This window comes from Petromyzon marinus, chromosome 54 (genome assembly GCF_048934315.1).
Source record: "Petromyzon marinus isolate PM22_M1 ecotype Great Lakes invasive population chromosome 54, UKy_Petmar_22M1.pri1.0, whole genome shotgun sequence".
Classification (NCBI taxonomy): domain Eukaryota; kingdom Metazoa; phylum Chordata; class Hyperoartia; order Petromyzontiformes; family Petromyzontidae; genus Petromyzon; species Petromyzon marinus.
In genome coordinates this window covers 2,609,617-2,635,300 of record NC_133720.1, presented here as the reverse complement: position 1 = coordinate 2,635,300, position 25,684 = coordinate 2,609,617, and the positions used below count along the sequence as shown (strand labels likewise).

The following is a 25,684-nucleotide window of genomic DNA, read 5'->3' as shown; positions in this document are numbered from 1 at the left end:
TAACATAACTAGCCCCGCCCACTTCCTTTATGACCCTTGGGCTCCACCAATTTTAAACCTTTAAAACAGTCTCTGCCTCAGCAGCTTTCCTCTCTTTTCCTCCCGATGACGATCGCTTGCCTTGAGATCGAAACGTCGTCATCTTTTTGTTATTTTCTTTGAACTAATCTACGTGACTTTACCGAAAGACCTTAAGAATATGAATTCCTGCAGTCACGAAAGCTTTAATTCAAGATTCATTGTCTATTTGTGTTTCTCTCCTTGTGATGGGGACCTTGTAGGATGAACGCCGAGATTTATAAGAGGCACGGGGTGACAAAATAGAGTCTAAATTGGTCTTTAATAAGGTTGGGCACTGATAAAGGTTTATTTAGTTTAATAAGGTAGGGCACTGATAAAGGTTTATTTAGTTTTTTTAGTTTATTTATTTTGGTATAGCCCTGTGAGCCATTCGGCTCTGGAATCGGGTGCAACCACAACAAATACAAAAACACGAACAAGAAAAACATCTTAAAGTGACTATGTGTGTGACTGTGCAAACAGAAAATCCATGAAAAAAACATCAAAATATTCCTGAAAAAAGCACCGTACACCAACGCTGTGTGCAAAAAATCCCAGTGGGATGCAAGTCAAACAACAACAACCACAAGAAAACTTAGATTAAGGCCATCAGTCTAACTCTGTACTACAACAAAACAAACATGTCCAAACCAAAAAAACGTTTTCGAAATCACCAAAAAATAAAGCCATAATTGCAACGTAACAGCGGTCACAGGGACTGTGACCGAATTTTTTTTAACAATAAACTACATAAATAACATGTAACACCAAAATCCTAGAGCCATAGCTGGCTGCGTGAGTTACTCCACAACAACAGAAGCATCGGTCGGAGTATCAAACTTTTCAATGCACCTTTTAAGATCAGAACGCTAAATAAAAAAATACAAATACTTTGCGGCGTTATCCGGAGCGAAACATTTTATTTGACGCCAATGAATAGCAGTGGCAGCTAGGGGTGTCCACTGATTAAGGGTTTGAACAGCGCTGCTGTAGGGGGGCAGGTTCCCCTGTCTCTACCTGTGGCCAAGCTCATGGGTTGTCTCACAACCCGAAACCCAAAACGAACACGAGGGCTTCGTTGAACGCGAGGCCTACCGGCGTTTCTGCAACCTTGATTTGGAAGCTCTCGTCACTGTAGGAATCCATACTCGGAAAGTAAAATAAAGCACGCGACGTTTCGGGCGGGAAAGCGTGACGACGGACGCTTGGTGTTGCGTCCGAAACGTCGTGTGATTTATTTTATACCTACGTGACTTTATCGAAAGAACCAAAGAGTATTATGATGGAATTGTTGTTGGGGGCAAGTCCCACCGCACTCGAACCCTGCCTACGGTAACTCCCCCCGATCTGAAACGTCGAACCAGCACAGCGGCCAGGACAGACGGAATGGATAACCCTTCAACGTCTTACGCCAATGGGGCCGTCCATAAATGACGTCACGCGATTTTTGACGATTTTTGACCCCCCCCCCCCTGTCGTCACACGGCGTCATAAAAAGTCAGATCCCCCCCCCCTTAAATATGACGTCACAAAGCTCTGCCCCCCCCCCCTAAAAAAACATTCCCATTTTGAAAATAAAACATGCTTCACATCGCCTTAAACTATTGTCATTGTAGTGCGCATTTAACGTGGCGCTGTACTCCGATGTTGTAAAAGTGTTGTTATAACACTAATTGTTATAACAATTCTATATTTATTTAAAGTTGCGCGTTTTGATGTGACGTCACGACTCGCGCAGTAACTCCACGCGTGTCCCTGCTGTTGCGTTGTTGTTGTTGTGTGGTTTGTTGTTGTTGTGAATCTCTCTCAACAACGCGGCAACGCATCCCGAGAACGCCAGCAACATCGTTTTCTAAACGCGTGCCCTCCTGAGCGGACAATTAAACGCAGCGCTGGGGAGTTAAAAGCGGCTTAGGGGGCAGCGCTACGCCACGCCCGGCCGCCTTTGTCTCCCCTCTGCGAACATCCCCGGTTACTTCACTCATTTGAGGCCGAGTCGACCTAGGGGCACAGCTCCATCCTCCCCTCCCCCCCCGGCCAGTACCGATCTGGGTGTTCGCCCGTGAGCCGGGGATCGAACTCAGGCGCAGGAGCGTCGCCGGCTCCGTCAGCGCGATGCCTTCACCACAGCGCCCCCCCTCCACACCAAAGACCCCCCGTGTAGCCTGTGACAGACTGTAGGGGCAAGTGCTGTTAGCGAGCACCTGTGAAGGCCGGAACGGCACACGAGGGGTGGGTTTGGTGGCCAGCAACCACGCCCGGCCGCTTTTGTCTCCCTCGTAGCGATGTTGACTAGACATCGTACCAGGTACTCATTTGAGGCTGAGTCGACCTAGGGGGAGGCCCAGGACCGGTTCAGATAATCGTCGCTGGTGGTGGCCATGAGCGGGAATCGAACTCGGGTTACCGGGTTCGTAGCGCAGCGTAGCGCTAACCACTGCACCACCGCTCCGCCACCACCACCACCGCTCCACCACTGCACCACCACCACTGCTCCACCATCACCATTTACTCTGCTCGACCACCACTTCTTTCACCACCACCACCACTTCTTTCACCACTAACCACCACCGCTCCCCAACCATCACTACCGCTTCCCTACCGCCATCACGAACACCTAAACTTCAATAGAAACACAAAAGTTTCAGTCAGCAGGCGAGTCTTCAACAGATCCAGCCAGGCAAGCCTTTACTTGCTCATCAAACCACTGTCCATCAGTCTGCGATCTCACAACAGCACCGAAGCAATGCAAGTGACTCGCTCAGCTGCGTTAGTTAACACAGTGTCGTGTATGCTCTTAATGTACTGTATCGTTCACACACGCACGCTGTAGCAGCAGCAGCAGCAACAACAGCTCACCTTCTTGTTTTCTGGTTAAGATCCAAGTTTCCAAATTGTTCTCTGTCACTGAACAGCTTTGAACGGGGACGCCCCAACACACAACGGCACACCTTGAAGCTCACCACACCAAGGCACAAGCACATCTACACATACTCATGTGCGGTGTGTGTGTAAAAGTGCGTTAAACAGTTGTAAGAATGAGATCACCCATTGCCACGCCTTAAGCACGGGCATGAGTGGGCCTGGCCTGCTGCCTCAAATATCCGGAAAGGAACGTTCGAATGGGGTGGAGAATTGTGAATATTTACATAGTTGGGTTTTGAGTTTCCACCCAGTCACCACTCAATCACCCACCCCTCACCCACCCACTCACCACTCATGCACCCACTCATCACTCATCCACCCACTCATCACTCATCCACCCACTCGCCACTCATCCACCCACCCAGCCACTCACCACTCTTCCACCCACTCACCACTCATCCACCCACCCACTCATCCACCCACTCGCCACTCATCCACCCAGCCACTCACCACTCTTCCACCCACTCACCACTCATTCACCCACCCCATTCACTCACCACTCATCCACCCACTCACCACTCATCCACCCACCCACTCATCCATCCACTCACCACTCATCCACCCAGCCACTCACCACTCTTCCACCCATCCACTCACCACTCATTCACCACCTCAACCACTCACCACTCATCCACCCGCCAACCCACTCACCACCACCCACTTCCCGTAGGCTTGTGGTGGAACAGTGCCCTCTGGTGGAATTAAATACTCAGGCATCTCTCTGCGACGATATGTGTCGGCTCGTGGCAATTCAGCAGCATTTGATTAAATCAAAGCTGAGAATTCGTAACAAAACAGACAATAATAGTGTAGGACTGTCTCCTTCAAAGGGTATATCTGTTTTGTTCCACGTAAACAAAAGTTCGTCTGCTTATCTATGTCGTGACGTAGCTTATTCTCCACAATGACGTTAATCTTTGTTTCCTAAATGCAGCTCGCTCATGTGGTTGTTTGGCCCCTCATTATTAGCGTGTAACATCGTTAGCAATGTACGTACATGTGGTAAGACGTTCATAAAAAAAATAATATCATTTCAAACTAAACGTTTTATATATTGCTCTTTTTTTAGAAGCCACTTGGCCACGAATGATAGCTCAACGAAGTGGCGCATGATGTGGACATTTGTAGCAGCCAAATAAATTTCGATTTAAAGCTTTCGTGACTGCAAGGATTCATCTTCTTTGGTTCTTTCGGTAAAGTCACGTAGAATGAGAATAAAATAATAAATTGATAAAATAACACAATAAAATTCTTATTGTGTTATTTGATCAATTTATTGTATTATTATGTTATTCTCATTCTACGTGACTTTACCAAAAGAACCAAAGAGGAAGCAGCCAAATATTCTAAACGCATGTTTCTAAATGTTGGGGAGGGGGGGCAGGGGAGAGACATGCAAACTCAAAATATACAGCAGGAGTCAGTGGTCGGGATCGAACCCACCTCCTTCGGGGCCGTCCATAAATGACGTCACGCGATTTTGGAGATTTTTGACCCCCCCCCCTTCGTCACACGGCTTCACAAAAAGTCAGACCCCCCCCTCAAATATGACGTCACAAAGCTCTGCCCCCCCCCCCAAAATAAAACATGCTTCAAATCGCTTTAAACTATTGTCATTGTAGTGCGTATTTAATGTGCCGCTGCACTCTGATGTTGTAGGAGAAAACATTTATTAAAAAGTATATTTCATTAAGTAGAACGTGTTGTCTATATTTAAAGTTGCGCATTTTGATGTGACGTCACATTTCTCAACCCCCCCCCCCTCGTCACACATCGTCACAAATGTCTGACCGCCCCCCCCCACCCCCCTAGGTGCGTGACGTCATTTATGGACAGCCCCTTAATACCAGGCGATGTAGTTCACACCTCGTCACTGTGGTGCCCTTAAAGTTGTCATACTTGCTTCAGGATGTTGTGACTTGGGGAGGCAAACCACGTGGACATTCATAGCGGGAACAACACTCTTTACCGTATGTTATTGCCACATTTAGGGCCCTTTGTCATGGGGAGTTGAGCATTCGTGGCCATGTTTTGTTTAGCGTGGGTTGGTGAAGATGGAGGGCCCAAGACCGGTTCAGATGTCACCCACCACTGATGTTGGTTATAGTGGGGAACAAAAATTGGTTTTCCAGAATCAAAGTGAAGGATGTTTGCCACTGCACCATCGCTTCCCCACGGATTGAAGAATAACGATTCTCAATTTCTGAATGTCTATCGTCATCTGGGTACTTTGTTTTCACTAGTTTTACAATTCAGTCTCTTATCATATATTATTGTTGAAACTTGCTCTCTAAAGCATAGCGTTTAAGCTTTACTTATCATCATTTTCCTTTTCGCGTGCTCCCATTGTTTATGAGAACATCCGCTATTGCTTTAGGGTGTTGTTCTCTGATTAACGTCGTAATCTTTCCCTCATTGTTTTACAGATGTCTGTTTTTTTGTGATTACAGTATTCTCATTAAAAGACATTTGATGCAGTGGAAACTTAAGCAGCCACCAAAGCCGCCATGAACGAAAGTTCAGCCGGGTCGTGGTGGCGACGCACGCCAGTTAATCCAGCCCTGTGGAGGCGAGGGTTTGTAGATCGCACAAATGTTGTGACACCCACTTACCCGTGGGCGTTGGGGTGCCTTCCCCTGGCTTGCGACTAATGATCATATGTCCATTCTGTATGGGATGGAGTGTTGCTCCCTCGCATGCGCGGGAGCTCTCCAGGTGCTCCGGTCTCTTCCCACGTGTATGCACACTCCATAATTGGCTGAAAACATCTTAATATATAGAGAACTGCAGAGCAATTGTTGGCGCTAACTCATTGTCTGGAAGTCTTATAGTTTTGGTCTGTGGTTCCTATCCAGCGATTGTGAGATGCAATTTGCATGAGCCTCTTACGGTGTGCCTACAGGCACGGGCGTGCTTTAGTATTTAAAATTCCGTGCTGATAAAATCCCTAAAACATTTATTTTCATTAGAATGTTTCCCAATGCGTATCGGCATTTTGCACAAGAATACACAATAACATCTCTCCACGCCAGACTTGAGTAAGCTGCAATTTCTGGTAAGCCATCGGGTTACCAGAAACAAACATTTTAAACTCACCTCGAAAAAGCTCTAGCCGGAACACTGTTTGCATGATAATGAAATAGACAACCAGAAACTGTTTAGTACAAGACTGCGACTCGTATATATTTAATGGCCATGTAACAATTCACAGAACAATGTTGAAAATGTCGTAATTCATTTAATTCAATTACTTGCTGTACTTGCTGACCGGCTCAAGATAAAATCCCTACCGGTTTCCATCCCGAACTGTCGTTTCAAGTGAAGTTATCAGCCCGTTCACAAGAACCCTGCACTCTGTTGAAGGTCAACGCTTTCCACAGTGTGAGTGGATCTTAGACTTGCAGTACCAGCGCTTGTCGACACAAACTGTGATTTCCCATTAAAACACAACCAAAAAACACAGCTCCACGCTCGCAGACCCACTGCTAAGCTGTGTGTGTTGGGGCTTGATCCACACAGATTAAACGCTTTGTTAATGGAAAATGACTGCCGTTATAAATGCAATTTTGGCACGCGTGGCGTTACTCCGATTCGTTGTTAAAATGTTAATGCATATACACACCACCTGGGTGGCATAATGACACTTGACCCAGTACCTTTAGGATTCTCATTAACGAAGCGTCAAATACATCGGATAGCCCAGGCGACAGCAAATCAAGATATCTACAAAGCCATTAATATTTTTCTGCCTGAGTCTCACTCCAAATGTTAAACAGCAGCAATAATTTGCAAGAGCAGTCCTGGAAATGAAAATAATAAACGAAAAAAGCAAAACACTTCTCTTGGATCTGGGCCGGAGGGGAGAGTACAGAAGAAAGGCGATGCTGTGAGCATAAACACCAACAGCATCGCTGCTTGCGTCTACGATGAATCTTTGTTTGGACCGCTGCAGGAGGAATCCGATGAGCTATGAAGCTTTTTTTTCACGGGTGTCCGGTATGGGCACGGGGTCAGCAAGTTACGACAGCGAACAATACAAAAAGAACTATAGCAGTGTAAATTGGAGAGAATGATCAGCAAGCGACTAAATTAAAATACGTGATAATTTATGATTTGCTTTGCAGGGAAAGTGTACAAATTAAAAGTATGAAAAAAATACCTGGGAATATTCGTCAAATTGCGCTGGTTACCTGCCACCGAAAATGAGAAAGTTTGAACAATATACCAATCCCAATGAACCTTTTAGGAATTTGGCACGTAATTATTTTGGTAGTTAAGAAAAATCGCTGACAATTTTCATGACTAAAATTGTCGTGTTTTTTTCCAATTGAATAAAAAGCACGAGCCCACGACGGTTGCCTGCGAGACTCGTTCGGCCCGACGACATCATTCAAATGCGACATTCACGACGCAACTGGCCCATTTATTACGAGTAGGGGGGGGGGAAGATTTGAATAGTATTTTTTTTTAATACTGAACATTACAGTTTTGGTCTCGTATCCACATCTTTTCAAACAATTACGCTTTTGTTATGTCGCAAACTCGACTCGCTGAGGACTCAGGTACGAGCGGATATGTGAAAATATTAAGGACACAGAGGACTGCACTGTGTGAAAAGGTGGAATTTGAGAATAGGTTTTTTCACCCTCTTTTTTTTTGGCAACAAGAAAACACCTTTAACAAGGAATCATGTCTGCATTAACCACAATGCTTGTGGTCAGAATGCAAAAAAAAACATACTCTGATAATATATGCATTGTCTTTGAAACTGATTGGTCCACACCAGAGACAGCTTTCTTTTGGAATTTGTGAACGTCTTGAGAAAATGAGAGCTACACAAAGACAACTGGGTGTGGATGGTTCCTTTGCTTGGGGTGGATATCTTACAGTAGGAGATTATGCTACATATTGTAAAAAAAAAATCACACTTAAAAAAGTAACCATATTCTTGGTTCTTTCGGTAAAGTCACGTAGAAGGGAAACAATAAAATAATAAAAATATAAAACAATAAAATTCTTACGAAAGAACCAAGAATATGAATCCCTGCAGTCATGAAAGCTTTAAATCAAAAAGTAACCATAGTCATAAAAATAGCCTTAGTTTATAATGCTAAATATCCTAGAAGCGAAATGCATAGTTACATTGTTTGTTGTGTTTCGTTTGTGTGGTATGGTACGCTACGGCATATTTATTTTTCACACAATAAAGATGGCTCGAAGTTAATGATTCTGGCCTCTTGGTAAATAAATCCATGGAAACCTTTGAAACCCGATTCACCGACGCATGAACTTGCATCACATTTACAGCGTTAATGCAACAGTTTTGATTAATGGTTCATTTCGTCAGCTGAATACCCCAGAGCAGTGGTTCTTCACGTTCTACTGCAGCCTGCACCCCTTCGGTTCTCAATCGTAAAAAAAAAATGCATGTTGATAAATACATATATGTTTGATGAAAAAAGTAGTTGTACTTAAGTGCCCGTGCTTAAGTGTTTTGTTCCTGTTGCCCGGCTCTCTGACATTGACATGCTAATCTTCTCAATGGCACACCTCCGGTGGCTGGACAGTCTCACACTGACATGCTAATCTTCTCATTGGACACCTCCGGTGGCTGGACAGTCTCACAGTGACATGCTAATCTTTTCATTGGGACACCTCCAATGGCTGGACAGTCTCACAGTGACATGCTAATCTTCTCATTGGACACCTCCAATGGCTGGACAGTCTCACATTGACATGCTAATCTTCTCATTGGGACACCTCCAATGGCTGGACAGTCTCACATTGACATGCTAATCTTCTCATTGGGACGCCTCCAATGGCTGGACAGTCTCACATTGACATGCTAATCTTCTCATTGGGACACCTCCGGTGGCTGGACAGTCTCACATTGACATGCTAATCTTCTCATTGGGACACCTCCGGTGGCTGGACAGTCTCACATTGACATGCTAATCTTCTCATTGGCACACCTCCAATGGCTGAGCAGTCTCACATTGACATGCTAATATTCTCATTGGCACACCTCCGGTGGCTGGACAGTCTCACATTGACATGCTAATCTTCTCATTGGACACCTACGGTGGCTGGACAGTCTCACATTGACATGCTAATCTTCTCATTGGACACCTCCGGTGGCTGGACAGTCTCACATTGACATGCTAATCTTATCATTGGGACACCTCCAGTGGCTGGGCTGTCCCACATTGACATGCTAATCTTCTCATTGGACACCTCCGGTGGCTGGACAGTCTCACAATGACATGCTAATCTTCTCATTGGACACCTCCGGTGGCTGGACAGTCTCACATTGACATGCTAATCTTCTCATTGGACACCTCCGGTGGCTGGGCAGTCTCACATTGACATGCTAATCTTCTCATTGGCACACCTCCGGTGGCTGGACAGTCTCACATTGACATGCTAATCTTCTCATTGGCACACCTCCGGTGGCTGGACAGTCTCACATTGACATGCTAATCTTCTCATTGGACACCTCCGGTGGCTGGACAGTCTCACATTGACATGCTAATCTTCTCATTGGCACACCTCCGGTGGCTGGGCAGTCTCACATTGACATGCTAATCTTCTCATTGAGACACCTCCGGTGGTTGAGCAGTCTCACATTGACATGCTAATCTTCTCATTGGGACACCTCCAATGGCTGGGCAGTCTCACATTGACATGCTAATCTTCTCATTGGGACACCTCCAATGGCTGAGCAGTCTCACAGTGACATGCTAATGTTCTCATTGGGACACCTCCCGTGGCTGGGCTGTCCCACACTGACATGCTAATCTTCTCATTGGCACACCTCCAGTGGCTGGGCTGTCCCACATTGACATGATAATCTCTCACATTTACAGCTTCAAATCCAGATCTACGTACAAATTCCTTCTCTAGCTCCGCCCACTTACCCTTGGGTTGAGCCCACCAAAATTCCTATATAAACTCTTGTTGCAGCAGCTCTTTCTCCTACGTCAGCAGCCATCCTGCTGTTTGTTTCACACTTGATGACGGTTGCTTGTGTTGCGATCGAAACGTCGTGATCTGTTATTTTTTCTGTGACTTTACCGAAAGAACCAAATACATTTTTTCGATTATTTACCTTCTAAAACATCTAGCCATGTCTCGCACCCCCCACTGTCCTAGAGGGGAAATATACTTGTTTAGGCCAGTTTGCATAGAATCTACAGTTCGCATTCCACCAAGACAAAGTTATGCTATGGGTCATTACTAAGGCTCACCATTAGTGGTAAAGTTCACATTGAAACAGTGTTAACTTTATGGCCTGATCTAGTCGGATATCGGAAGCTAAGCAGGTCTGAGCCTGGATAATGGTTCGATGGGTGACCATGCAAACAGAACTACGTGGTGGGGAGCATAGGACAGTGCAACAACAAAAATTATTGTTGTCCTATACTTATATGTTCCCTGTATTCATCCTGCACTTGCCAGCGTGAAGTATGGTGAAATAACCCCCATGGTATGGAGGATGACCCATCCAGCAGTGGATTGATGTCCGTACAAATATCACGTCTGCCCCTTTCCGCTTTGAAATTTACCATCAACTCTAATGCGGAAAAAGTAATCTTGCGTAAGAAGACTTCACCGAGCAGCGTTATGAGACCACCCTTACAAATGAGTCTTCGCAATATTGTCATGGGGTTTTCACGGAGTTTTAAATAAAGAATTTGGGCGAGAGTCACGCGGCTATTAATAACCTGGAATAGGGCTCTGCTTTTGGCATAATGGGGCCACGGACACATGTAAATATTTTAATTTGGGCTCGAGTTCACCAGGAGGCACGGTGCAGAGCACCCTGTGACAATGGTAACAACCCTAACGGGAACGTCATCGCCCACCCCAACAGAAGAACATCCTCCATTTCAACTCACCCCACGAACTGCACTGAGCCACATCAGAACATGGCAGATGTGGCCATCTCCCACTACACCCGTGGCCAATGAGGACTATAGCCCACAGTGCGACGGCGGTGTTGGGGTGGCCAACGCCACGCACGCCCCGGGCTGCTCGTCGTCTTCGCAGTGATGAGGCTCGGAAAAAACAAACACCACACACTACACCACTTTGAAAATCCATTACATCTCACCAAAAGTTTCAATAGGTTCTCGTTCATTTATTGGCGAGCACGAATGTGGACGTTTAAAAAAGGTAAATCAAACAATGCGGAGATCACGTTTCTTTGTCAAGTTTTATTTTTAACGTTTTATTCGGTAAGTTTGTTAATTTTGAAAACTACTTTTTCAAACAGCGATTTTTTAAATTTCCAAATTATGTATACAATTTGGGATCTCCAGTTTTACTCTAAACGAGCTCTAACCTTGAAAGAGGCTTCTGTGGCCCCATTCACATAATATTTGTCACTTTTGTGGAATTTTGGCGTTGGCTGAATTCCCCACTGCCACCGAGGCATGTACTTGCTGATGTCGGCACGCAAAATCCCGTGGACGGAACGAGCCAACCAACCAGACTTCGTCTCACACACAAATAAAAACACATTTATAATTATGCAAATGATAAAGCGCCCAATATTTTAGACATAAATGACCTTGACTTGAGGCACGGAGCCAGGCTCAAGTATTATTTGAAAGCCGGGCGAAAGCGGTGGGGGCCTTTAAATGTCCCTGAAAAGTTGGTTTCGATTTAACGCAGCTACTAGTCCTGCTGCGCACATCTGGGTTGGCCGTTTGTTGTGTGCAGAAGTAACTTGTTCTGCCCTCCCAGCGAGCTACGGATAGTAGGGCAAAGGCAGCTTAGCGCCACTTAAAAACAACAATGACGATGTTGGAAATGACGACGATGGTGCGTCTATCAGCATCAACAGCAAGTTGCAAAAATAATCCTTATTTTCCATGATAACATTCCTCCAAAAAGTGGACTGATGGCCAAAGTACCTATCTAATTAGTACCTATCTAATTACTAAGACTTTTATTTTTGAAATTTACATACCATGAAGTCTTACTTGAATTCTTTCCTAGGCGATGCCGACAGGGGCGTTGGCCCTCTCGTGGGTGAACTAAGAATGTGTTCGTCTCCTGCGAGCTCATCCGTCTCCTGCCGGTGCGGTTCCCAATTACAGACCATCTTCTTTTTTAGACATTGCATCCCAATGTTTCGTGTACTTGCGTGTGTGTGTGCATTCAAAAAGCAAGTGTCAAACACGCTTTAGCAAATAACTCTTCAAACATTATATCACAGTGCGTATTCACCCTTATCTAGTTAATTGTATACACGCTGGTAATTGCGTTCGGCTTGCAATCACTGGCAGACCCTGGCTAAATCAAACTGTAGGCAAGTTTGACATTAAGACACAGGCAATTACATACTGAGTAATGAGCCAATTACTATAACGGCATGCTTGGCATACACAGTTAAAAAATATTCTGCAGCTGCATTGTTAGTTTTGTCGGCAAATAGTCAGTGTTCACTCCACTACATTGAGTTGAGTTCGATTCCTGTAGACGAATCATTGAGCCATCTCTGCAAATAATTGGCCAAGACAGTAACTGCAATCACGTCAGACCAATGGATTCATATTCTGTCCGAAAACCTAGATATCCATTTTGTTGCATCACGTCCGTCAAGTCTCCAGCACGCACTCCAAGCCCTCCCAGATGATCACGTTAAAACACACATAACGTGCACTCACAGCCATAACTCTCCACCACCAACCACCCACAATACCCACTTACGCTCGCGCTCACCACACGCATAACTCTCACGCATCTGGTCATGCTCACATCCACACACAACATTCTCAAGCATCTAGAACCTCTAACTCTGCACCATTGCCTCCTCTTTCACCACCTGCCCACCTAACATTGTGTTCTCACTGCCGTCCGCCGATGCTAGGGGCGCCCGCTAACGCACCATCCCTCAAAGCTTACTTTGCCAAAAACTCTGAAGCCCTCCCGAGTTCCAGTCAGAACCAACATAAGCTACAGCTTGGTGAAGGTAACGTTGTAGCCCTGCAAGTACTTGCACACACCACTGCTGGCAGATAGGCCTTCACTCGACGAAGCTCTAGAGTATTCCTCTAGAGGGTCCTTAGACGTACTGTTTCACGTCTTGCAAAGTCTTGGGAGAGGCGAGGGAGAGTACCCGCCCTCTACCGACCACACCACACACGACCCTGCCCGTCGACTAACTGCCACTACAGCTTGGCCGCGGGCGAATCCGGCAGCTCCACCACGACCTTGCCGAGGCTCCGGCGCGAGTACAGGTGCTCGACGGCGCGGTGGACGTCACCCAGCCCGCGGAACGGCCCGCCGTCCGTGGCGGCGCCGCCGTCGACCGCCGCCAGCAGCTCGCCGCGTCGCACCATGCCCGCCAGCCGCTCCACCCCGGCCCCGTGCTCCGCCACGAAGTGCGGCAGGAAGAACCCGCGCACGCTCGCCGACTTCACCAGCAGGTGCGCCTGGACGCTCGGCAGGACCCTGGCGGATTTTGTTTTTTTGTCACCGCCGGCGCTGCCCGCTTCTGCCCGGTAGCCCTCGATGTAGCCGATGATTATGAGGCGGCCGCCCACCGCCAGGCTGTTGACGGCCGTCTCGAACGTGTCGCCGCCCACCGATTCGTACACCACGTTCACGCCCTTGGGGCACTCCTGAGGATGGGAGAAACGGCAACACACGTCGCACTGATAGTAAGGTGCCGCGGTGGCGAGATGTTAACTACCTCGCCTGGTATGCAGGCGGTCATGGATTGGATCCCGACCCTGACGCCTGCTGTATATTTGGAGTTTGCATGCCTCTCTCCCCGTGGTTGCGTGGATTTTTCTCCGGATCCTCCGTTTTTTCCCCCCGAAACATTTAAAATCAACGTGCGTATGAGAGTATTTGGCTCCTATAAATTCCCACATGATAAGCCACTTCATTTCGCGATAACTTGTGGCCAGGTCGCTTCTGAAAAAGAGCTGGATAGCTCAGCGAGCCTTACCTTTACACAGCACTCCAAACGTCACTTATTTCGCAAATGGTGGTGGTGCACCGACGCGTTGTGATTTGGCACGAGGGTTTTCATGATTTGACGACACTGTGATAAAGTACGATGTAAAGTGCATGAAAATCGTATTGTCCATTTACAATATATCATATCTCGGCTTGTATTGTACATTACAAAATAGTTATTAACCATTAAATGAGTACCTTCCAAAAAAGGTGTTTGTAGTAATTTATGGCGTGGTGGTTGTAAGACGACATTATATTTGAGATGCACGTAATTATATAATTATTCGTGTAATAGAGAGCGTGTGCGTCGTGCACGTTACAGGCTGTAAAGTTGACATCATTGAAAGATTTATGCCACGTTGAGTATTCTGCTGTTAGAGAGCTTTTAAGTAACCATTATTCATACTGGAAGTACGGCAATGGGAAGAAAAAATGTCAAATACAATTAAAACAGTGCAGGGGAAAGTGATACAGCAATGATTGTCTGATAAATAATTGCTTCGTATCCTGAAAAAAACATATCATGGAAAAAATGGCAACTATCTCAACCCGGGCCCTCCATGAATTTTTTTTTTTTGACTCAGTGAGACTTTCCTGGGTAAGAAAAAAAAGGAAACATGACATATGCAGCAGTTTGTCAATTCACTGCTGGATGAGGGCCTCTCCCTGCCATGTGGGTCATGGGGGTAGTTTGACCATACTTCACCATGCTGGTCAGTGCAACTTGTGAAGGCAGGAAGCATAGACATGGTGGTACAGTACAGGTTGGTCCATGTCTTGTGACCCCCCACCTCCCCAATTAATTTACTCAACACTTTGCTTTCATTTACATATTCATTTATGATAATAGGGGTTTCCCCTTTTTTTCTGGCAACAAAACAGGTGTTAAGATATTCTTGGTTCTTTCGGTAAAGTCACGTAGAAGGGAAACAATAAAATAATAAAAATATAAAACAATAAAATTCTCACGACGTTTTTTTTTCAAATTTTCTTGCTGTGCTTTTCACACCTGATGATGATTGCTTGTGTTGCAGTCGAAACGTCGTGAGAATTGTATTGTTTTATATTTTTATTATTTAATTGTTTCCCTTCTCACGTGACTTTACCGAAAGAACCAAGAATATGAATCCCTGCAGTCACGAAAGATTTAAATCAAAATTTATGTGTTAAGATGTTAAAACACCAAACTTAAACCTTTTACAAGGAATCATGTCTGCATTAACCACAATACTTGTGGTCAGAATGCAAACAAAAAACGTACTCTGATAATATATGCATTGTCTTTGAAACTGACTGGTCCAAACCAGAGGGCAGCTTTCTTTTGAGCCTCGTCTCAAACGGTGTCAGACCAGAGGACGCCAAAAGGTGCCAAAAGACGTCATCTGGTCTAACACCGTTTGAAGGACAATTAGAGTATGTTATCAGAGTATGTTTTTTGTTTGCATTCTGACCACAAGTATTGTGCTTATAGCAGACATGATTCCTTGTAAAAGGTTTCAGTTTGGTATTTTAGCATATTAACACCTGTTTTATTGCCAGAAAAAAGAAGGGGAAAAACCTATTCTCATATTTTGGTACTGGCAAAGGAGGTCCGCAGATGTAGATATTCATTTATGTTTAAAATTAATGTCACTTACGTAAAATATATAAATGTTACAGAATTAAATTTGGGTCATAAGACATAGATTACGCTGCACTTCCCTCTTTTGACGTATTTTTTTTGTAAGCACTGCCCGCACATTCGCGTGGGATATACGGCTGGGGTGGAGGGTGGGTGGACGGGTGAGAGGCGTGACGTCAACATGCACGAACCCTTCTCAGCGTTGTGCAATGTGGGTGACGTCATTACACAGCTGGGTATGGATGATGTCACCCCCACGCACTTCCCTGCAGCCAGCCAAATTTGTTTTTGAGTATACCAATCGTGGTCGAGTGGTGGCACTGTGGTTAGTGTATTGCACTATGAGCCTGTTGACCGTAGTTTAATTTCCGGCCATGGCTAACATCAGCAGGAAGTGACATCAGAAACCTGTCCTGGCAACCTACAAACTCGCCAACCCGCACTGACCATGGTGGTGAAGTATGGTCAAAACTTTTCTTGGGGAAACCATCACCCATTGGTGTCTTAAGAATGGGTGATATGTATTTTAATTATACGAATTATGAGCATATATGCAATATAAATTTTCCCTTTGTTTGATCCCGAATCATCCTTTACAAATGAGATATTGATAACATCTCAGCTGACATTAATTATTTTTTTTAAATCGACAATTTACAAAGCAGTTCGCCAAAAACATATGAATGCCACGCGCCCACAGTGCATGTTTTCTGATTCAGTGTTAGTAGCCAAGACATACATGAAATGCATACGGCGTCACCGTCTTTTAAACTGGGATAATTATCCATTTAAGATCTCACCTGCAAGGGCTTTGAAGAGCACACGGAATGCATTAAGTGAAGAGCTGTAATGGTACGTTCATTTTTAATGACGTGGGAATAGGCATACGCAATCGCTCAGATTCCTGGTGTTTCCACTAATGTACACCTTATGCAGCTTAATGTCCGTGTGTGTGTGTGTGAAGCGGCGGTGTAGTAATCAACGCGCTGCGCTACAAGCCTGGCGACCCAAGTTCGATTGCTGCTCGTGGCCAACACCGGTGACGACTATTTAAACCGGTCCTGGGCCTCCCCTAGGCAGACTCGGCCTCAAATGTGTACCTCGCGCAAAGTGCCTAGCGCGACGTTTAAAACATCGCCACGTGGGATGGTCAGCCGAAAGGCCAGAACGGCGAAAAATCTCGACGCAGCCCAAGATGCGTAGGGACCCGCAATCCCACGCCCCGTCGAAAACCCCCTCGCACCTCCTTGAGCACTTTGGCGAGGCTCTCCTTGCGCACGTTGATGGGCCGGTGGCACCCGAGCGTGGCGAGGAAGGCGGCCTTCTCGTCCGACGAGCACGTGCCGAGCACGCGGCACCCGGCGCGAGCCGACAGCTGCACGGCGAACTGGCCCGTGCCGCCGGCCGCGGCCGTCACCAGCACGGACTCGCCGGCGCGCAGCTCCGCGGAACGTTCCAGGCTGAGCAGCGCGGTGAGGGCGCTCACTGGCAGCGTCAGGTATTCGGCCTTCAGCTGGTGACGGGAGCCATTCAGAGAGTTTGGGGGGGGGGGGGGGGGGTTATGGGGACATGGTCTGGGTCGTGTTGAGATTGCTTGGCGGCGCCTTCGAGGTGAAACGCGACGCAATTTGTGTTGACGTAGTGTCTGCATTTGTGGGCATTGGGGGAGCGGTGCAGCAAGTATTTAAAATAATTATTCGATCGCTTTGTTCCACGATAATTAACCTGTGGTATGCAATCCCCTTGAGTTCCACATGACATTTCTCGGCGGTGAAACAATTGACAAAGGGATATATATTATAATTTCATTAATTATTTGTAATGGTGATCGTGGCTTTTCTGCGTGATGGTTTGCCAAGCAGGTACAGCCACAGGATTATGGAATTTTCGCCACTAATACGGGCCAGCTAATGTGCCAAGTCAAAAACATTCACCTCCAGTACCCGATTAGTGCGCCGTCGATACTGGCAATGAAGGATACAAATCGCTTGCAGGCCATTTTGAAGCCGTAGGCCTCATGTGCCCGTGTGCTGAATTATAGTCGTGGGCTGTATGTGGCCCATGGGCCATAAATTCCCCACCACTGAATTATAATAACATAGTCTAGTACAACGCAGCATATCCAACATTCGGTTGACTAAGTTACAGGCGGATATGTGAAACGGCTGCGCTCGTAAATATCTGTAGGATTGACAGCTAGACCACGCACAAGCACCGTACTGGGTGTTGGCAGTCAATCGGCCACTGCAGATAAGCGACGGTCGGATGTTGCGACGTCGCACTGCGCACGCGATCGACGCACCTCCGGCAGCGGGAAGATGCTGGCGGTCGGGACGACCTTGTACTCGGCGAAGGCCCCCTCGACGGCGTAGGCGACGGGCTGCCCCAGCGAGAAGCGCGCGCTCGCCGCCAGCCCTCGCGCCACCACCGTGCCCACCGCCTCCAGCCCCGCGTCGAACGGCGGGCGCACGCGCGGGTTGTAGCGCCCCGCTGAGAAGTTGATGTCCGACGCGTTGATGCCCACAAACCTGCGCCAAGGGGCGGTAAGCGCACTGCTGCTACCAACCCGGCAACGCGGTTCTCGCACCATCAACCCGCACTCACCGGACAGCACGGCGAGGTATAGTGAAAAAACTCCCATGACTCAAATAGAATCGAGACACCATCGTCCGGCAGTGTATTGAAAAAGGGCTGTACATTATTATAATTTATATTACATCATACTGTATTAATGGTGGGTAGCAGGAGACTTGTGTTTGGTTTGTTGTCCTTTCCCCGCACCTCAGATTCGCGTGGTTGGATACGTACGGTGTGAAAGAAGTTCAGCATACATACATACAATGCAGTGGAACTGTCTTATTGTGCTCCCACCTCTATGCTCGCCGCCTTCACAAGCCAGCACCAGAGGTTTCAGGTTTAAAATGTGAGAATCCCAGCTGCTGTACTGTATTTGGAAACTGGATATGCATAATTAGTAGGGGTGCACATCTGTAACCCAGTGCTTTAGAGGTACAGATTACACAGACTTCATCAACTACACCTGGGTCTCTGGGCAATTATTTAGGATTATGAACATGAGCCAATGCCAGAAATAATTGGTACTGTATATAGGATGGGGTTGGAGCGGTGGTGCAGTGGTTACAGCATTGCTCTACAAACCCAACGCAATGAGTTTGATTCCTGGCCATGGTTAAAGTCAGTAGCGAGTGATATCTGAGCAGGTTACTGAGTATCCCCTGACCTTTACCAACCCGCACAGACTAGTGTGGTGAAGTAAGGATGTTGACCTCCCACGCCGTGTTAGTCACGGCTGTTATATGACCATACTTCACCACGCTGTCAGTGCTGCCTTGTGGAAGCGGCAAGCATAGAGGTGAGAGCCCAATAGGGCACTGCCTCGTATGTACATGTTGAATTTATTTCGCACTGTACATAGCCACCCGTGCTAATCGGAGATGCAGGGAAGGACAACTTTAACTGCTTCTTGTGTTTAGTTTCTTGTCCCTTCCCAGCACCTCCAAGTAGCACGGTTGGCTACGTACGATGGTGCGAAAGAAGTTCAACGTGCACACATACGTACGTACGTACGTGCGTACAAAAAGAGGCACTGGCTGTGACGTCGGGCCACCATTACCTGTTGCGCACCAGCACCTGGTCGCTGTCCGGGCTCGGCACGGGCGCCTGCTGCAGCCGGACGGCTTCGCGGAAGTCGGTGCTGAGCGCCGTCACCACGAGCTTGGAGTGCGAGCGCGGAAGCGGCCGTCCGCCCTCCACGAAGTGCTGCGTGTACGACATGTCGATGATGCCGCGAGATGGAAGGCGCAGGAGGCGCCGCGGCGGGGGCAGCAGCAGTGTCGTCAGCCGGGGGGCGCCAGGTCCAAGCATCGCGCGCGGTCCGCTCTGGGGACCGAGGGCTCAAAGTCCCACGCCACGCTCTTCTCGTGTTTGTCTTTTGGCAAGTTGGGAAATCCTTCAGTGCTCCGGGGCTTGAACCTGTGGACTGTGGTACGCCCACGATCGCAATGGGTAACCAGTGTTCGCTCTGCTCATTTCATGAGTGCTGGAAATACTTGTCAACATGTGTTTTCATGTGTTTATTTCCGTCGACGATTGACTGTGCGCGGACGAAAACCATCTAGCGTGACAATGCCTACCACTGACAGTAAACACAACAGTGTTCCTGACTTTGAGGAGTCAGAACGTACGAATGAGGATGTGGACCCCTAATACAAATATAATATAATACAAATCAGTAACGTAATTAAGTAACATCATAAGAGGCTGCAGTGGACTGCATGGCAATTGATACGATATGTACAGTGTATTAAATGATTTACTGAATGCATTAATTGGCTGACCTGATAATATTGACATGATAAAAGAGTGGACTAATGTTTCACCGCTTTCGTCGACGAGACTAGGAGTAACATTAAAATGGCATCCTCTTGACTCTAAAGACTTGACACTAAAATTCCACCAGAGGCGAGGAGGGTCGGTGGATCACGCGCGTGTTTAACTATCCAAACCCGCTGGGCTCACGAGGTGGCCGGAAAGATGTCAGCAGAGAAAACTGTTGTTAAACCGTTGTGTCATCCACTTAAAGCGGAGGTCCTTCACCTGGGGTGCGTGATGACCTTTCTGGGGCTGCGCAATGATCTTTCTGGGGGTGCGAGACATGGCCAGATTTTTTTTAGAAGGCTAAATCATCGAAAACACAAAATAAACACCCGCACGTAAGGCACAACTTACTTTGTTTCATCAAAACCCTATCATGAGGTCTCCCTGTATAAATAAAGGTCATTGATAGTAATGCTTGTGTACGGTAGTAGTAGTAGTACTATACTCTGTTATAGTGTGTGGGGAGCGGTAGGGTAGCGGTTAGCTCGCTGCGCTACAAAACCCGGAGAACCGAGTTCGATTCCCGCTCACGGCGAACACCAGTGACGATTAGCTGAACCTGTACTGGGCTTCCCATAGGTCGACTCAGCCTCAAATGAGTAACTGGTTCGGTGTGTAAACATCGCCACTGGGGAGACAAAGGCGACCTGGCGTGGTGGTTGCTGGCCACACACAACCTCGTGTGCCGTGCCGGCCTTCATAGGTGCTGCTCGCTAACAGCACTTGCCCCTACAGTCTGTGCAGGCTATACGGGGGATCTTTGCCTTTGTGTTATACTCCCCACGTTTTGTATTTACCCATTTCGACACCATCACGAATACTGTCTTCATTATAATGAGCCAATCCACTGCTGGATGTAAAATAATCCATGAAAATAATCCACCCGGCAGCGTACGTTCTCCGATAAGCCTGTGGATTATTCAGCACTTTGTATCACAACGGCACAGTTCTGTGGTGGTCTAAATAATAACAATCTACCACCCTTTGTTGTCAATCCACTGCTGGATGATGACAGGCCTTCCCCACGCTGTGTCGGTCATGCCAGGGGAAGGGGGGGGGTGAGTTTGACCATACTTCACCACGCTGGTCCGTGTGGGTTGAAGCCGAGGATATTTACAGGGTGCTTTAAAAAAAAATGTCACACTTAATATGGGCCTATCGTTTTTAATGGAAAAAGAATGGCGAATAATGCACTGTAACATGATAACAAATGTAATGTTAATAGCTTCAAAAAGTCAACGAGTCTGCACTTGTTAGCCACCATTGTGAACGCATTGCCTGGAATCTTCATTTTTTTAAAGCGTCCTGTATACACACACACGATATGCTCTCCTTACTTATAGGTCACAACCATTGATTCTCCTCCAATTTAGCCGATGACTCCTGCCCAATGCACGGTGGTCAACTACCCAGACCACGGTGACCTTACCCGATGACCTTACCCAATGACCTTACCCAATGACCTTACCTGGTGACCTTACCCAATGACCTTACCCAATGACCTAACCTGATGACCTTACCCGATGATCTTACCCGATGACCTTACCTGATGACCTTACCCGATGACCCTACCCATTCAGGAATATTTTTGATGTTTTTTCCTGGAATTTTTGTTTGCACATGCACAAAGTCACTTTAAGATGTTTTTCTTGTTCGTGTTTTTGTGTTTTTGTTTGTTGCGGTTGCACCCGATTCAAGAGCCGAATGGCTCACAGGGCTTTACCAAATAAATGGAACTATGAAACTATGAACCCATTCACATCTCAATTTACAAACCGCGGGGGGTAGTACATTTTTCCCCAGCTTTTGGGCCGCCACCTGTCACGATGAATGTCAACCTCCTCTGCGTTTGCCCTCTGGCATCGAGAGACACGGGAAAGGCCTCGGCCAAGTAACGTGGAGTCGCAGAGGCAGACGACAAAGACAACAAGAGATCCCTCGTGGTCGGCCCCTGTCACAGCCCTGCTGGGGCCGAGTGCTGCTCTTCACGAGCAGCGCCGCTTGAAGGCCGGCACGGCGCACGACAGGGTTTGGGTTTGGGCTGGCCAGCCACCACGCCCGGCCGCCTTTGTCTCCCCCAGTGGCGATGTTGACTAGACATCGCACCAGGTGCTCGTTTGAGGTTGCGTGGACCACACACACACACCGCACACACACACTACACACCGCACACACACTACACACACACAAACACACAAACACTACACACCACACACACACTACACACACACACCGCACACACTACACACACACCGCACACACACTACACACACACACACCGCACACACACACACACCGCACACACACACCACACACACACACTATACACACCGCACACCCACCACACACACACTACACACACAAACTACACACACCACACAAACACCACACACACCACACACACACTACACACACACTACACACCGCACACACACCGCACCGCACACACACCACACACACAATACACACACACTACACACGCACTAAACACACCGCACACACACTACACACACACTACACACCGCACACACACACTACACACCGCACACACTACACACCGCACACACACTACACACACACACTACACACCGCATACACACTACACACACACACTACACACCGCACACACACTACACACCGCACACACTACACACACACACTACACACGGCACAGTACACAAACACACACCACACAAACACACACCACACACACTACACACCACACTGCACACACACTACACACACACTGCATACACACACACTACACACCACACTGCACACACACTACACACACACACCGCACCCGCACACCGCACACACACACTGCACACACACACTACACACCGCACACACACACTACACACCGCACACACACACTACACACCGCACACACACAACGCCCTGCACACACGCCGCACCGCACACACTACACACACATACTACACACACCGCACACTAATTACACACACTGCAAAAAAAACAACACACACCCTGCACAAACACACTACACAATGCACACACATAGTACACACTGCACACACACACACACATTACACACACCACACCGCACACACTACACACCACACACACTACACAAAGACACACAACACACCACACACACACCACACACACTACACACCACACACACCACCACACACTACACACTACACACCACAAACACACTACACACCACAAACACACTACACACCACACACACACTACACACACTACACACCATACACACCACACACACACTACACACCACAAACACACTACACACTACACACACTACACACCACACTACACAAACACACACTACACACCACAGACACACATCACACACACTACACACCACGCACTACACAAACACACACACTACACACCACACACACCACCACACACTACACACCACAAACACACTACACACCACACACACACTACACACACTACACACCACACACACCACACACACACTACACACACACACTACACACCACAAACACACCACACACTACACACACTACACACCACACTACACAAACACACACACTACACACCACACACACCACCACACACTACACACCACAAACACACTACACACCAAACACACTACACACCACAAACACACTACACATCACACACACACTACACCACACACTACACACCACAAACACACCACACACTACACACCACACAAACACACACTACACACCACACACACTACACACCACGCACTACACAAACACACACACTACACACCACACACACCACCACACACTACACACACTACACACCACACACACTACACACCACAAACACACTACACACCACAAACACACTACACACCACACACAAACACACACACTACACACCACACACACCACCACACACAACACACACTACACACCACACACACTACACACCACAAACACACTACACACCACAAACACACTACACACCACACACTACACACCACACACACACTACACACTACAAACACACCACACACTACACACCACACTACACAAACACACACACTACACACCACACACACCACCACACACCACACACACACTACACACACACTACACCACACACTACACACTACACACCACACACTACACACTACACACCACACACACACCACACACACTACACACCACACACTCTACACACACTACACACCACAAACACACTACACACCACACACACACTACACACACACTACACACCACACACTACACACCACACACACTACACACACTACACACACACTACACACCACAAACACACTACACACCACACACTACACACCACACACACACCACACACACACCACACACTACACACCACACACACTACACACACACTACACACCACACACACTACACACACTACACACCACAAACACACTACACACACTACACACCACACACACACTACACACACACCTACACACCACAAACACTACACACCACACACACTACACACCACACACACTACACACCACACACACTACACACCACACACTACACCACACACACACCACACACTACACACCACACACACACCACACACTACACACCACACACACTACACACACACTACACACCACACACACTACACACCACAAACACACTACACACTACACACACTACACACCACAAACACACTACACACACACCTACACACCACACACACTACACACCACAAACACACTACACACACACACTACACACCACACACACACTACACACACTACACACCACACACACACTACACACCACACACTACACACCACACTACACACCACACACTACACACCACACACACTACACACTACACACACTACACACCACACTACACACCACACACTACACACCACACACTACACACCACACACACACTACACACCACACACACTACACACACACTACACACCACACACACTACACACACTACACACCACACACCACACACACACTACACACCACACACACACTACACACCACACACACACTACACACTACACACACACTACACACACTACACACCACACACACACTACACACACTACACACCACACACACTACACACCACACACACACTACACACCACACACACACTACACTACACACTACACACCAGACACACACTACCCACACACACTACACACCACAAACACACTACACACCACACACACACTACACACCACACACACACTACACACTACACACCACACACACGCTACACACCACACACACTACACACCACACACACTACACACCACACACTACACCACGCAGGCCTCGTGGTGTATAAACAGTCGGTGGCCGCTCACTGTACCGCGTTGCGACGTGCAGCTCGCCAAGCCGTGGGCGTCCGCGTGTCCCCGCCGCCCTTCCGCACAGCTCGCACGTGGACATTCCTCCCTGCAGGTGGCAGTGTCGGGCTGATCGCGATCGTGGGGAGCTGTGGGCCCCCTTCCCACCAGCACCCCCTCCCGGGGCGTGCGGCATGCAGGGGGAGCACCCCCACAAAGTCCCCCTGGTGGCCAAAGCTACGAGTTTGGGGGGCCTCCCCCCCCCTCCCCCTTGACAAGCAACATCAGTGGGAAAAGAACAACTAATTTAAAACGCGGTTTACATTAAACATTTTTTTTTTATGAAAATGCTTTCAATTTCGTCGAGGCTGCGTTGTTTTGCG

The 25,684-nt window shown here is 47.6% G+C and overlaps 2 protein-coding genes across 2 annotated transcripts in view; both read right to left on the bottom strand.

Moving 5' to 3' along the window:
* The window catches only part of LOC116954098 (protein phosphatase 1 regulatory subunit 16A-like), a 160,271-nt gene extending 157,075 nt beyond the window's left edge, over positions 1–3,196 (bottom strand). The window contains exon 1 of the mRNA XM_032974531.2: positions 2,920–3,196. The gene's annotated coding sequence lies outside the window, so the exon portion shown is untranslated. The remainder of the gene's footprint in view (positions 1–2,919) is intronic.
* A 7,914-nt stretch (positions 3,197–11,110) lies between these two features.
* Positions 11,111–25,438, bottom strand: PTGR3 (prostaglandin reductase 3). The gene is made up of 5 exons (XM_032974557.2): positions 25,325–25,438; positions 19,215–19,580; positions 17,883–18,108; positions 16,824–17,093; positions 11,111–13,616 (listed from the first exon to the last, which is right to left on the bottom strand). Exons 2-5 carry the CDS (start codon positions 19,463–19,465, stop codon positions 13,164–13,166), a joined length of 1,200 nt encoding a protein of 399 aa, XP_032830448.2. The 5' UTR covers positions 19,466–19,580; positions 25,325–25,438; the 3' UTR covers positions 11,111–13,163.
* Between the last annotated feature and the right edge of the window lie 246 nt (positions 25,439–25,684).